Below are 14,197 nucleotides of genomic sequence, written 5' to 3'. Positions count from 1 at the left end.
CAGAGGGAGCTGAGTGGAGAGACAGGGTCATCATCCTACATGTGGATGATGCCCTTGGAGATGGACCCAACAGGGGGCCAGCCAGGTATAATTTTCCTTTACGGAAAGTCTCTGATCTCTCCAGATGTTCTTACACATACAACTCATAACAAGTACCTGTTTTTTCCTTTAGTGTAAGTAACCTGGCTAACACCAGCTAGAGTCCTACACATTTATCAACCTGAAATGGCGTTCACTGAAAGTGGAACATTTAGACAAATACTTAGTGCTGATTGGGCGACGTGTCATAATACCGGAACAAGTTGAGAAAGAGGCGTCTTTCCTGATCACTGATGCACAATTTGTAAAATAATCTGTATTTTTGCTAAAATAAGCCTAAGTATATCAGTTGACGTCATCATGTTTGGTTCACCTTTGACTTTTGCCCAAACCACAATGCTTCCCTGTGATTGGTCCATTCTCATCCATTCTTGTGCTGTTTATGCACTCACAATATTGTGGCAGTTCATCTTGCTTCATCTTGCTGTGCAATATTAGCCTTTAAGTGCTTCTTAAACCGTGACACTTTATACATAATGTAACAATAAGTATATTTTATCTGAGGTAAATGACAGCTCTAGTTAGTGATTTAGCAACTGCGTTAACTAAAAATCCCGGTAAGGGCACTCTTTTGAAGCGTGCACATGTGCTGCATATGAGGAGGAACTCTCAGAAGCTGCAGCTCTTCTGTTGCCGTTTTGCTCAGAGCTTTGTGTATATGTGTGACATGCAAGGGCATGACCTTATTTACCATTCAACTTGCAGTTGAAGTTACAAGGGCTATTGGAGCAGTAATTGTAAAACTACAAAAATTTTCATGCGCACATTTTACAATTATTGTAAACTTGATGTTAGGTTATTTAATTGCCAAGTCTAATAAACACGTAATAAAATGATTTATTTTGTTCATTTTACTGGGACCATGTACAGGAGCATTAATAAAAGAAAACTGCTGTCCAATATTTCAGTTATAATAATAATAAGTATTAAGTATTGGTATTAAACGGTGTATGATTTTGGCTTTATATGCAACCCGGCTTTTTAGGCTTTGGCTCGGTCAAAAGTCTTGTTTGTGTGTAAAAGGAATTGACTTTCCCTTGCCTGCTACCAACCTGCAGGGATTATCAAGTACTTAGACAGAAAAGAACATTGCTTTAAGTCTCATTCGGAAACCCCTGAGGCACTACGCACTACGCAGTCATTCTTTGTGTTTACTTAATTTATGTTACAATCAAAAACTAATGAAAGAACAGGATGATCTGCACATCCTAATCTATAGTATACATTTTAAAACTGTTAAGCGGCAATAATATGCAGAAAACAAACATTACCAAAAAAAAGGTCAATCATTTTGTCCCATTTTGCACAATGTAGACTTGCTTGTTGACACAACCAAAATGTTAAACATGCTTATTTAAATTCAGCATTAGTGTAGCTTGTAGCAGCACGTTTAATTAGTATTTAGTATTGGGCTTTTAGTACAATGTAAAAGTTATTTTTTATTTGATTTCATTTAAATTTCATGCACAAGAAAAGTGGTGTGGTTCTCTGGCCCGGCACCAGCCCGGAGCGTCAGCTGTGGCTTAGTTCTGGACGGTTCTAGCAGGCTTCAGAGTTCATGTCATGGAGTTCAGCCGCACAGACACTGTCTCTTTAAGAGCTCGGCTGGACCCGGCCTGTCTGTCTGTTGCTGAGGCCCAAAACATTCTCTCCTTTTACACTGTAACCACACCACTGCTTTTTAACTCGTTCAATAGACTGCAAAGAAAATATGATAAAACTTCAATACATCTGTCCCGGATTGGCCTTGCATTGTATTCAGTGTAATGTACGGACTAGTCTGTTCTATTAGGCCAAGTCTATTTAAATCCCATATGGCAGCGTGCGTTTTTTTGCCTGATTGCGTTTCTATGGCTGCGTTTGTATTGTGTAGGGAGAAGCGTTGTCACAAAACTGAAATATCAACCTTGATATTGATACTTGAGACTGATATTACCTCGATGATACTAAAAACACTATTATATGAAATTATTATTGACATTTTCAACTCAAAATAATAGTAGTATCTTAAATCATTCTAAAACTCTTCCAAATCTAGGTGCCTTTTTTGACAAGCTTTGTAGGCATTATTATCTAGGCAATGTATGTAAACCAATGTATACTTGATGCATCGGTAAGTTACAGCTCCCTCTTCTGTATGAATGTGTGTGCAGGCTGACCTGTTCCCCATGTGCCGGGCCCTGTCCCAAACTGTGTGTGGGAAACAAGACCATTGACTCAGTAACTTCAGCTCAGCTTCTGAGAGGCTGCACTGTGCTCCACGGCAACATGATCATCAAGATTCGAGGAGGCAGTAAGTGCACTCACACCTCACCTCCCCCTGGGCCCCTTTTGAGTGTTTTGATCTACGTTTCCTCTCATTTTTCAGCACAATCTTCTCAATCTGTTTCACTGTAAACTTCAGTCTACACTTACTATTCTGCAGTTGTTTGTAATAGACCTGTTCTGTTTACAGATAATATTGCGGCAGAGTTGGAGGCTAATTTGGGTCAGCTTGAGGAGATCACAGGGTATCTGACTGTCCGGCGGGCCTATGCTCTAGTCTCCCTGTCCTTTTTCCGAAAACTACGTGTCATCAAAGGAGAGCATCTGGAACAAGAGTAAAGCTTTATTTTCCTTCTCAATAGACATGGACTTTTTATATTGTATTAATGTTTATATTTTTGTGTTTTCTCCTGCAGTAGTTTTGCCTTTTATGCTCTGGACAACCAAAACCTTCGTGAGCTATGGGACTGGTCCAAACACAACCTGACCATTGTGAAGGGTCGCACATTCTTCCACTTTAACGCCAAGCTTTGCATGTCTGAAATTAGAAAGATGGTGGAAGTAACAGGAGTGAAAGAGCGCAACAAAAAGAATGACATTGCTACACGGACCAATGGGGACCAAGCCGCCTGTAAGTAGAATTCTTAAAATTGTACTAAGCAGATGCAAAGATCTGCCCACTAGAAATTAAACATTTTATTAATACATTATTTTTTTCTAGGTGAGACCCAAGTTCTAACATTTACATATGTGAAAACCTCCTTTAACATGATTATGGTGAAGTGGAAGGCATTCTGGCCATCGGATTATAGGGATTTGTTGGGATTCATGGTCCTTTACAAAGAAGCGTATGTATTAAACAATACCTTACATATATTGCTGCCTTATATGTAATCATCTAATCAATGCCTATATTTTCAGGCCTTTCAAGAATGTGACAGAGTTTGATGGTCAGGATGCATGTGGCTCCAACAGCTGGATTATTGCAGATGTTGACCCACCGCGGCGTGGCACAGAAGGCAAGAAGCAAGAAGAACAGGGCCACCTGATCCGATCACTCAAGCCTTGGACCCAGTACGCCATCATGGTCAAAACCCAGCTCTCCGCCACTGACGAACACCAGATTTATGGAGCCAAGAGCGAGATCATCTATGTCCTTACCAACGCCTCCAGTAAATGACCTTAGACACACAATAAAAGCAGTTTTGCATTTGTCACACTTATGTCTTGTAGTATTTTCAATATTGTTCCTGGAAGCTGCTGTTAAAAATGTTCATGTGTTCTCGTTTTTCAGGACCTTCAGTTCCTATGGTGTATATTACCTCCTCTAATTCAACGTCTCAGATCATCTTGAAGTGGAAGCCTCCCACCAACCCCAACGGCGACCTTACCCACTATCGGGTCATTTGTCGACGGCAGTCTGAAGACAGCGACTTGTACAAATTTGACTATTGTTTAGGTCAGTGTTAAGTGTGTGCCAATTTTCTCAATTATGTTTGGCCCTACTTTATTTGTTATATCACTCTTTTTCAGGGATGAAACTACCGTCACGTTCACCGACCCGTTTTGACATCGATGACAAACAAAAGTGGAATCATACCGATGAGCCCTACGTGGGGGACAAGTGTTGTGATTGTCCTAAGACAGACATTCAACTTAAAAAGGAGCAGGAGGAGATAGAGTACCGCAAAACCTTTGAGAATTATCTCCACAATGAAATCTTTGAGAGCAGGTTGGTTGGAATTGATTATAGCCCATTCAACAAAAACAAAGTTGTCCCCCATGTCGTTCTCATGTTTTCGCACTTGACATTGCAGTAAGATTTTGGATGTAAGAAGTGTTGCTTGTTTAGGCTTTATACCTTTTTCTGTTTCACGTACAGTCTGAGCCCCTTGCTTCCTGAGGGCGGCAGTTCTGTACCATTATCCTTCATGTCAGTCACAGATGACGTCATGCAAACAGTATTCTGGCGCATGAATAAACACCACCTCTTACATTTTGGCTGGATTTTCTTAAACCTCATTACATATTGTGGAATGTACTTTGACTAAAAGAATACAATACATTTTAAGAACTTTAAATTTTAAGTTTAAGAGTTAAATTTTAAGTTTAAGAGTTAAATTTTAACTTTAAGAATAAAATTTCCTCTTTATTGTATTGTACATGTATATGTAACACTGAATTTATTTATTTATTTGTCTATGGGAGTTTTTATTTATTTATAGGAGATCTTCTACTGAAAGTGTTTTTCAGACTTCCTATAAGTGATCTGTTCTTCTGTATCTACCTCTGTATCTACCTGCGTTGCACCAATGAAATTTCCCCATGTGGGACAATAAAGGAATATCTTATCTTATCTTATGTTTTGTGGACTTTAACCAGTAGCTCCACCCAGTGGTGAGTGTTTGTACTTTACACGTGGTGTTTGGAAATAAATGTCATAAAGTTGGAACTGCCACACATTTGAATGGTTAATGAGAGCAGAGCTGTATATTATCATAGTGTAAATCATGTCTACTTGGATCTCTTCTAACATCTTCCTTTTTTTTCTTCAGACCAGCCAGGCGGAGACGCTCTGTAGGAGTTGCCAATGCCACCCATACACCTTTTATACTTAACGCCTTCGCTTATGGCCCTACTACTCTCACCCCTGAGAAAAAAGAAGATGAAGAATCCAAGGTATTTTGTCATTTATATTATGGGTTGTTTTTATTCAACTTAAATTTCACTGAATGACGGATTTAACTTCTAATATTGTATTCTGTTTTAGATACGTTGTTGTTATTACTAGAATATTACAATTCAAGTATAACAAGACTTTGAGGCTAATTGAATGTGTTTTTCTGGCCTAAGGTTGAGCTCAAAGTGTTCTCTAAGGATTCCACGGTCATCTCCAACCTTCAGCACTTCACCAGTTACAAGATCGAGGTTATGGCTTGTAACCATCCAACAGACCCTGAGCACTGCAGCATGCCCACCTATGTCAACGCTCGCACCATGCCTGAAGGTAAGACTAACAAACGGTGGTCATAAGTGCAAAGAAAGTTTACCCTGTCATCTTGCATTCATATTTTGTATTTACAGAAAAAGCAGATGATATTCCGGGCCTCGTCACCCATGAAGTAATGCACAGTGAAACTCACTCTGTGCTAATTAAGTGGCGTGCCCCCGTCTCTCCTAATGGTCTCATCATTTTGTATGAAGTCTTCTATAGGAGGGTTGGGGATATCGAGGTTAGTAAAACAAAGTGCTTTTTAAACATTGGCATCAATAAAGTGTAAATGACTTATGACTATTTTTTTGGACATTTCTTATAATATTGTTATCACTTTTTTTACGTGTTTGTATGCACATACAAATCATTTGTTGTTGCTTATTTACTTCCAATATGTCTGGTTGTATTTCTCATTGCTATTCACTGCTGCACTGCCTGACCCTAGGAGCCAGTAGCAGCCCTGTTGCCATAGTGACAGAGGCAGGAAAGAAGTCTAGATTGCAGTGGCAGTGACTGGCATCTCCTGCCATCAGTCTAGGCGAAATAATAATGAATGTCATGTAACTTGAAAAGTCTGTTATGTGTCTTAGATCATCTTGTCTAACTATTATTGACTGTCACAAATCTCTCATGGGTTTGTCTTTTCTTACAGCAAACTACTTGTGTATCCCGACCATCTTACCTCAAAATGGGTGGCACAAAGCTGTCTCTTGTGCACCCAGGCAACTATAGCGTGAGGATTCGTGCCACCTCGCTGGCTGGAAATGGTTCTTTTACAGACACCACCTATTTCTTCATGCCAAACAGTAAGACCGTCCCCAAGATGGGACTTATATATATGTTTGTTTGTCAAATGTCAAATCAACCTTTAAAAACTTTTACTGTGTTACAATTGTTTTCTGTTGTGATGTTTTAACGGAGAATAAAGGTGTGTGTGTCTGTCTTGTCTGTCTTGTCTGTCTTGTCTGTCTTGTCTGTCTGTCTGTCTGTCTGTCTGTCTCTCTCTCTGTCTGTCTCTCTGTCTGTCTCTCTGTCTCTCTCTGTCTCTGTCTCTCTGTGTCTGTCTCTGTGTCTGTCTGTCTGTCTGTCTCTGTCTCTGTCTCTGTGTCTGTCTGTCTCTGTGTCTGTCTCTGTGCCTGTGTGTGTGTGAGAGATACAATAGAGTCTTGGCATGTTGTCATTGAGCTTTACCTTTACTTTGTCATTACAGAAGATCCAGATGTTGTTTGGCTTGTTATTGGGCCAGTCATTTGCTTCATCTTGCTGCTTATAGCTGGAGCTTGTGTATTTGTTGTCCTCAAAAAGAGGTAAGGGCCTTAAAGTTAAGCGATCAGTAAGTTTATGTGATCCTTTTGACATTGCTGTACTTTATTTCATGCTTGTTTTACAGGCAGACTGAAGGGCCGACTGGACCCCTTATTGCCTCATCCAACCCTGAATACATCAGTGCAATTGATGGTGATTTTCTAATACAATAAAGTGTATACTGATTTTAAGTTTGAGCCATATGTAATAACAACATGATCTTTGTACAGTGTATGTTCCTGATGAGTGGGAAGTGCCCAGAGAGAAGATTAATGTGATGAAAGAACTGGGACAGGGATCTTTTGGCATGGTGTATGAAGGAATAGCCAAAGACATCGTCAAAGGAGAGCCAGAGACGCGCGTTGCTGTTAAGACGGTTAATGAGTCGGCCAGTCTGAGGGAGAGAATCGAGTTCCTCAATGAAGCTTCGGTCATGAAAGCCTTCACCTGTCATCACGTGGTATGAACCTGTTCTTCATCAAACTGCACATAAACCAGCATGAACATTCATGACTCGTACTGGATGAATCACTTGTTGTGATGACACAGCCATATTGACACAGTTTGACTCCAAACACTTGCTCACACTTTATGTATCAACAACTGTAGTGCCAGATAGAATAACAGATTAATTATGTGCCGGTACATTCTTATTGAAAAGGACAACACATTTGTTCATGATTAGATTCATTTTGTTTTAAACTATCGTATTGTCACTCGCTGTGTAGGTCCGTCTGCTTGGTGTGGTGTCAAAAGGGCAGCCCTCGCTGGTTGTCATGGAGCTGATGACCCACGGTGACCTTAAAACCTTCTTACGTAATCTAAGACCAGACTCTGAGGTGAGTGACTTCAACAGAGATATTTTGTAGATATACATTATTGTTGACTTCATGAGTATTTTATACATCATATTTTTCATACTTGCAGAACAACCCTACAGGCCGCCCGCCGCCTACACTGAAAGAAATGATCCAGATGGCAGCAGAAATAGCTGATGGTATGGCTTACCTCAATGCCAAGAAGTTTGTGCACAGAGATCTGGCAGCCAGAAACTGCATGGTAGCAGAGGACTTGGCCGTTAAGATAGGAGGTAAAAACACATTCAATTGTTGTAAGCTCCAGCTCAAGATAAAGATGAATTGTTGATGTATTTCTTTTGTTCGCTCCTCCAGACTTTGGCATGACACGAGACATATATGAAACTGACTACTACCGCAAAGGCGGGAAAGGCCTGCTTCCGGTCAGGTGGATGGCACCAGAGTCTTTGAAGGACGGTGTGTTCACTGCCCACTCTGATTGCTGGTATGTAACAAACTGTGGCCCATTGGGACTGGGACTGAACAGGTTTTACGCTGGATCACTGATATGTGTGTTTTAGGTCATTTGGGGTTGTGCTGTGGGAGATCACCACACTGGCAGAGCAGCCATACCAGGGTCTATCCAACGAACAGGTCCTTAAGTTTGTTATGGATGGAGGATACCTGGACAGACCGGACAACTGTCCTGAGAGGATGTGAGTGCAAATTACTCGTCTTTCATAATTTACAGTTGGAATGGAGACTAGGATTCAAGTTCATGCAAGTCAAAAAGTGTAAAGAATAAAGTCATCGTAAATGAAATTAAATTGAGTTTAATGTAGCTGTAACACAGATCTTAAGTGTTATTTTCATCTTTCATGTTGTTCTTTGTGTTTTCAGGCACAACCTAATGCAAATGTGCTGGCAATACAACCCCAAGATGCGTCCGATGTTCCAGGAGATAATCGAGATGCTGCGGGACGACTTGCACCCATCGTTCCAGGATGTGTCCTTCTTCTACAGTGAGGAGAACAAGGTCCCAGAGACAGAGGAATTTGACTTGGACCTGGACAACATGGAGAGCATACCTCTAGACCCGTCGTCGTACTCCCAAAGAGAGGAGAGTTTAGGCAGAGACTGTGGGGCGTCTGTTGGCCTGAGGGGGAACTATGAGGAGCATGTCCCCTACACACACATGAACGGTGGAAAGAAAAATGGACGAATCTTATCGTTACCCAGATCCAGCCCATCCTAACATTTCCTATTTTCTATATGAACTTTATTTCTCCTTTTCTCTGTTCTAGTCCATTTCTGTACCTTTCTGTTGCGTTGTTCATTTTCTACTTCAAAAACACAGATCTCAGGACCTTTACTTTCTTCCTCACCGCTGCCAGTCACAGGCAAATGATGCACAGGACATGATGCAAACATGGTTCCTCATTTTTCCTTCCTCCACAGTTCATCAAACTTTCTGTTGTTTTTAATCATGTTTCCCAAACTCTTCAAAAATAGAAACAGAGATACTGTGAACACATCAAACCTTAGACAACCAGAAGGCTGCTTATTCTCCACCTTCTCCACCAATCTGCATTTTCACTTTCAGTGCTCCCCAAGTGTACCGTAATCTTTCTACTCAGATAGTGGCCTTTTTGTATGTGGCCTTTCAACGCTTCTATTCATTTCTGTTTAAACAATGGTTTTTGTTTTGTTTTTAAGAACAATGGAAGATTTGCAAAATACTTAATACTAGATCAATCATGTGTTTCTAGATGATTATTATTATTATTTTTTTTTAACAATTCCTGCAAAATTCCAAACCACACTTGGATTCAATTGATTTTTATAGTTTTAATTCATTTTGTTTCCTCCTTTCTCTCTTATTTTTTGTCCTCACTTTATGGCTGAAGGATATTTAAACTTTTTAGTTATGAATTGGATAAAATATTTCCTCAGACTGACCAATAGCTGCTGCTTTGATGTATTTTAGTGGGAGTAGAATTATATAAATATATATAATTTATACTATATATGGAATATTGGTTGTGCACCAATATTTTATATATAGGTATAATATATAATACATTGGTGTTTTTGTAAATAGTACACATTTGTAATGTTTTTCAGAGGCTTTGCTAGTATTTCATTTCATGTAGCAGTTTTTTTCCGGATTTTTATATTTATTTAATTATTTTTTTTTAGAGCCCCAGAAATCCCACTGAACAAAACTCATGTTTCTTATGCCTCCAGTTACTCACTGCTCTGTCCATCCGGATGAAGCGGTGGAAAGACACAAAAACTCACCAGTCGACACTCATATTTTTTTTATTTGATTCAAATCTGGAAGCTGTCAATACTTGGAGGCAACCTTACAATAACAACAATGAAAAAGACAATAAAATCTGAGTAACCAAAAAGCTTTAGAAAAGGGAAATGAGGTCTTTCTGAATTGCGCCTGGTTTGTCAGTCTGCTGCTGTTCTCGGGTCGGAGGCCTCTGTGGCGCTGTTGCAAGCCTAATGCATGATAGTTCTGGTTGATAGGTGGTGTCACTGAGGCTGTAGTTAATGACATTGGGTTTAGCCTTTGGTCTTCCAAGTAAAAAGTTTACCTCTGGAAGAGTTTGACTGTTCAGCCCACTTCCTTGTCTTTCCTCTTAAGTCATTTGGGAGCTTCCTATTGGTTATGAAACCCTCAACTCCAAAATCACGCTGCAAAAAATGTCCACGTTTGGAAGTTGAGTGCAGTAAAATATATGGAAAGTTCTATGTCCACAGCAGGTAGAGAGGAACAGAGCTTCGTTTGATTGTAGCAAGTGATAATTTTTCCTCTTATTCCCCCCTATAACCTACAGTTAGGCAGCCATGACCCCACACAGCAGCTCTGTCACTCAGGTTTGACATTCCAGTACTCGGGGAAAGACTGCGGGCACTACTTGTGCCATCACATACAACAAAAGCATTCACTCAAGAGGAAAATAGACATGTCCATGCTGGAACTCCCATTCAAAACAATGGCATAACCCAACATTGATTCAGTCTCTTATGGTCAGTTTTTGCTCAAGCAGAGATAGAACACTAGCTTGCCAATATTACCGAACAGCATTCAGCACTTTCTGTAAAGCCAAAGGGTTGGCAACTTCTTGTCAACAACGATCACAAGAGCAAGACAAAGCAGAGAAGCTGCCTCCATAAATGAACCAGTGCCTTGTCTCACGCAGAGCCACGTCACAATTGTCTTGTGTGTTTCAGTGGGCTCAGACAGGAGACGGCTGTTTTTTAGGTTATAGCTTGTAGCAGTGACACTGTGGATTAGCTTAAGATGATCATGTCATTAATAGCCTTTTCAGGGCAGTTACAATCTTGTTTTTGTATTTTGTATTGTAATAATGAAATAGTTTGGAAATGAAAAGATAAAAAAAAAAGATAAAATGTGGATGCCTGTCAATTGGTTGTGCGTACATTGCAGAATGCAGTGGGCTTGAGCTTTGATTCTATTCAACAAAATACATGGTAAATATGTTTATACACTGCAGACTGTCACCAAGAAGTAATATCTGTTTAAACAACTGCATTCAATTATAATTTAAGTTTGTATGAATGCAGTGATTTGGGAGACAAACCTGCCCCGCTTCTCCCAAGGTGTGGTTCAAATGCATATGCAACTTTTTAAATTAAGGTGGTGCCCATATCCTTGAAAGACCAGATATTTATTTTATTGTGATCATTGTCATTGTGTAAAAAGAACAGAGTTAGCTTTTTAGTGGAGTATTTTTTTGATGGTGGTGTGGTGTGGTGGCCTCGTTTGTTGTTGTCGTGTCAAGCAGCTGGAGGAGCGCTTGCCAGTTAGTCGTTAGTCTGTGTTGTCTTTGTGTTTGGCCAGAGTCTACCTCAGTGCATATGGATGAATCAGTCTGAAGAGCCTAAATCAACCCTGTAGTTCACTTACTCCAGATCCTGTCATCTACCGTCACTTGTAATATTTTCCATTGTAATTATGTTAAGACCTCCAATGTTTTCTTTTTGTGTTATTGTTGCAAAATTACACTAAATCGATCTCGGCCCGTTTTATTGTTTCTATACGACTTAAAATTGGCTTGAGTGTGACATTACAGTGGCTAAAAGGCTCGTCCGCAGACACTGTATTTTCACTGCTTATTTACACAGAATGGGCCTCACTATTTTACGGATCTAGGCATGGCTGACTAACTTTATGAAGCATATCTGTGATCACCTGCATGTGTCCAGAACGGCTCCTTCGTGCTCTGTATTTGAACTAAACTATAGTTTGGTCTGTCAGACGGCCCTGCTTCTCCTCTTTGGTCTGTCTTATCAAAACAATTCCACCTTCTTCTCCATTCTCTGTTGTTGTTTTGCTCTGTACGTATTTTTTCTACTGTGAATATCAAAAGATGGTTTTTACTTTCTGTCAGTGCCATGGGTTGGTTCAGTCCTGAGCTGACCCAGGACAGTGGCATATGGGCTGGTACAAAAATTATTGAAAAAGGGGAGTTATTTTTGCTTTATTTTTTTTTTTTTTTTTTTTTTTTTTTTTTTTTTTTTTTCCCCTTCTCTGCAAAGGAAAGCTGGACTGGGACAATCCTGTGTCATACGAACTATTCTAAACAGACCTGAAATCTCGATTGTAACTTTTTACGTCTCAGGGAGGCGGCCTGATCCTTTGTGGTTGGAGGGTGGAGAGAATGAGGGGATGGAGCGCTACCTACCTTACAGCCACCCTGACCTACTCTTGTGCTTGCAAAAGCCCAAGGACGACAAAAACCTGAACAGCCCATTGCGTCAAATTAGTTCCTGCCCCTTTATTTTTGAATATAATCAGAAGGGATTCCTCTTTTCTCTCATTTGATGTGGTTCGGACTGCCCTCTTGTGGTCGAACGGGAGCATCGCAGATCAGGGGTGGCCAAGCAACTCCATAGTGCCTTGCTTTCAGACTCTCAGCCCGCCTGACCCTCCCACAAGGTCCACTCCTCCTCAGCAGAACCACCACTGACTGGCAAGTCTTCACCGGTCCCTCAAGAGGATTTTCCATCTCCAAAATATTATTCTACTTTTTTTGTGATTTTTTTTTTTTGTGATTTTTTTTTGTGATTTTTTTTTTTTTTTTAATTTAATATTTGATGAGAAAATACTGTTTTTTGAGATGTTGTGTTCGCTGATTATTATTTTTTAACCAAAAGTCTTCTCTGCTTCTGTCTGTCTGGCTTTGTGCATGGAACGTGAATAATGTTACAGCACAAAGTAATTTGACGTGTAGTGGTTTCCCAAAATTATGCAAACCATTAGAAGGCATTAAGTCCCCATCTAAAACAGCTGTTCCATGACAATATGAATTTGATAAGCTATTTTAGTGTGAATACAGCCCCCAGGTCCTGTAAAACACAAGCACTTGATTATTAGGGAAGGTTTAGGTTTGTTTTGGCCTCAGAAGCGGTTGGACAGAGTTAGTTACAGCGCAGGATGAGAACAAAGCATTGTATGTATTATTGTCTTTTTGTCGAGAAAAAGTATTACATTTTAGAAGATGTTGAGTTATATTTTTTTAGCCAACGTTAGGGAGGGCAAAAACAATGACTTTTTCAGACTGTAAACTTTTACTATTCTTGTACATTATAAATTTAACATTGTTATCAATCTGTATATAACTTTTTTCTAAATTGAAATACAGATTTTCAATCTAGAGCCATTGCAAATGTCAAGGAGCAGCGTGGCCTGCAGTCTGCTCTTAATGCCCATCTAAAACTCATGTTATAAATATCAAAGATGTTTATTTTTTATTTTGTGACGAACTAGAAAAGACCACTGCACATCCTTTAACAAAGACAAATGAGTGTGAAAATCCCAAATAAGCTAAAATAACTGATTATTTTTACCGATACTATTTTAAGTTTGGGCTGTAAAAGTGTACGAGTTCAGTGGGTTGCAACTATGTTCTTTTTTGGACAAAGTGGGCAATCTGAATCAGTGGTCTGCTCCAGTTTTCGAAGTTTGTCCCTGTGCTTGCTTAAAATCAATGAACTTGTGTCTTCTGTGTTGTTTTTACCACTGCGCCCTTTACGTCTGACCTTATGACCTCACTGCGCCCCTCTCCTCTCCCTCCTCTGTGCACATACACTGCACGGCCCCGGGAACGCTGTGTCAGGATACCTCTTTACCAATGTGTGTCCCAGCCCCAAATCCCTCGAATTCAGACAACGCTGACCCCTCACACTGGATCCATATGTGCCATTACCCACCACAGACTATCGACACGGCGACTCACACGAGCAGAAAGACATATTGCATACTGTACAGGATCAAAAATGTGCCATGACTAAATTAACGCTTGACAATTTATTTTTTCTATGTTTTCAAAGGAGAGCCAAGTAGTGACATGTACAGAAAATGTTGCAATGATATGAAATAAAAATCTTGCTGTGTGTAAATTATTCAACAATTAACTGTTTATATTAAAATTATAAATAAAATAATTGGAGAATGTTTTTTTTTTTTTTTTCCCCCACCCCTGTGCATTTTTAACTACACACTGGGATATGTTTATGTACCAATGGTTAAAAAGTGTATAGTCTGTGTTTTTAGTTGGTAATGATTACAAAACGGTCTTCTCTTTTATTAGGAGATTACACACACAGTTTTTAATTACGTAGGCTTATGACGTACGTGTTTTTACAAGATAGTCATTAATTGCGTTCACCATTGGCAAACAAATGGATCATCACGTCA

The 14,197-nt window shown here is 39.7% G+C and overlaps 1 protein-coding gene across 1 annotated transcript in view; it reads left to right on the top strand.

Moving 5' to 3' along the window:
- insrb (insulin receptor b) overlaps window positions 1-13,956 on the top strand; it is a 61,898-nt gene extending 47,942 nt beyond the window's left edge. The window contains exons 5-23 of the mRNA XM_072438798.1: window positions 2,253-2,392; window positions 2,555-2,699; window positions 2,781-2,995; window positions 3,086-3,212; window positions 3,286-3,536; window positions 3,659-3,823; window positions 3,898-4,096; window positions 4,920-5,043; window positions 5,218-5,371; window positions 5,449-5,597; window positions 6,012-6,165; window positions 6,570-6,666; window positions 6,750-6,817; window positions 6,895-7,124; window positions 7,393-7,503; window positions 7,592-7,754; window positions 7,837-7,966; window positions 8,043-8,177; window positions 8,362-13,956. Of these exons, the coding sequence (XP_072294899.1) occupies window positions 2,253-2,392; window positions 2,555-2,699; window positions 2,781-2,995; window positions 3,086-3,212; window positions 3,286-3,536; window positions 3,659-3,823; window positions 3,898-4,096; window positions 4,920-5,043; window positions 5,218-5,371; window positions 5,449-5,597; window positions 6,012-6,165; window positions 6,570-6,666; window positions 6,750-6,817; window positions 6,895-7,124; window positions 7,393-7,503; window positions 7,592-7,754; window positions 7,837-7,966; window positions 8,043-8,177; window positions 8,362-8,716 (3,112 nt within the window). The 3' untranslated portion in view covers window positions 8,717-13,956. The remainder of the gene's footprint in view (window positions 1-2,252; window positions 2,393-2,554; window positions 2,700-2,780; window positions 2,996-3,085; window positions 3,213-3,285; window positions 3,537-3,658; window positions 3,824-3,897; window positions 4,097-4,919; window positions 5,044-5,217; window positions 5,372-5,448; window positions 5,598-6,011; window positions 6,166-6,569; window positions 6,667-6,749; window positions 6,818-6,894; window positions 7,125-7,392; window positions 7,504-7,591; window positions 7,755-7,836; window positions 7,967-8,042; window positions 8,178-8,361) is intronic.
- Window positions 13,957-14,197: the final 241 nt, after the last annotated feature.

This window comes from Eucyclogobius newberryi, unplaced genomic scaffold (assembly GCF_026437365.1).
Source record: "Eucyclogobius newberryi isolate DKJ021-1_F unplaced genomic scaffold, fEucNew1.0.hap1 SCAF_9, whole genome shotgun sequence".
Taxonomy (NCBI): Eukaryota; Metazoa; Chordata; class Actinopteri; order Gobiiformes; family Gobiidae; genus Eucyclogobius; species Eucyclogobius newberryi.
The sequence above is the reverse complement of the archived record's forward strand: the minus strand, read 5'-3'. Positions and strand labels throughout refer to the sequence as shown.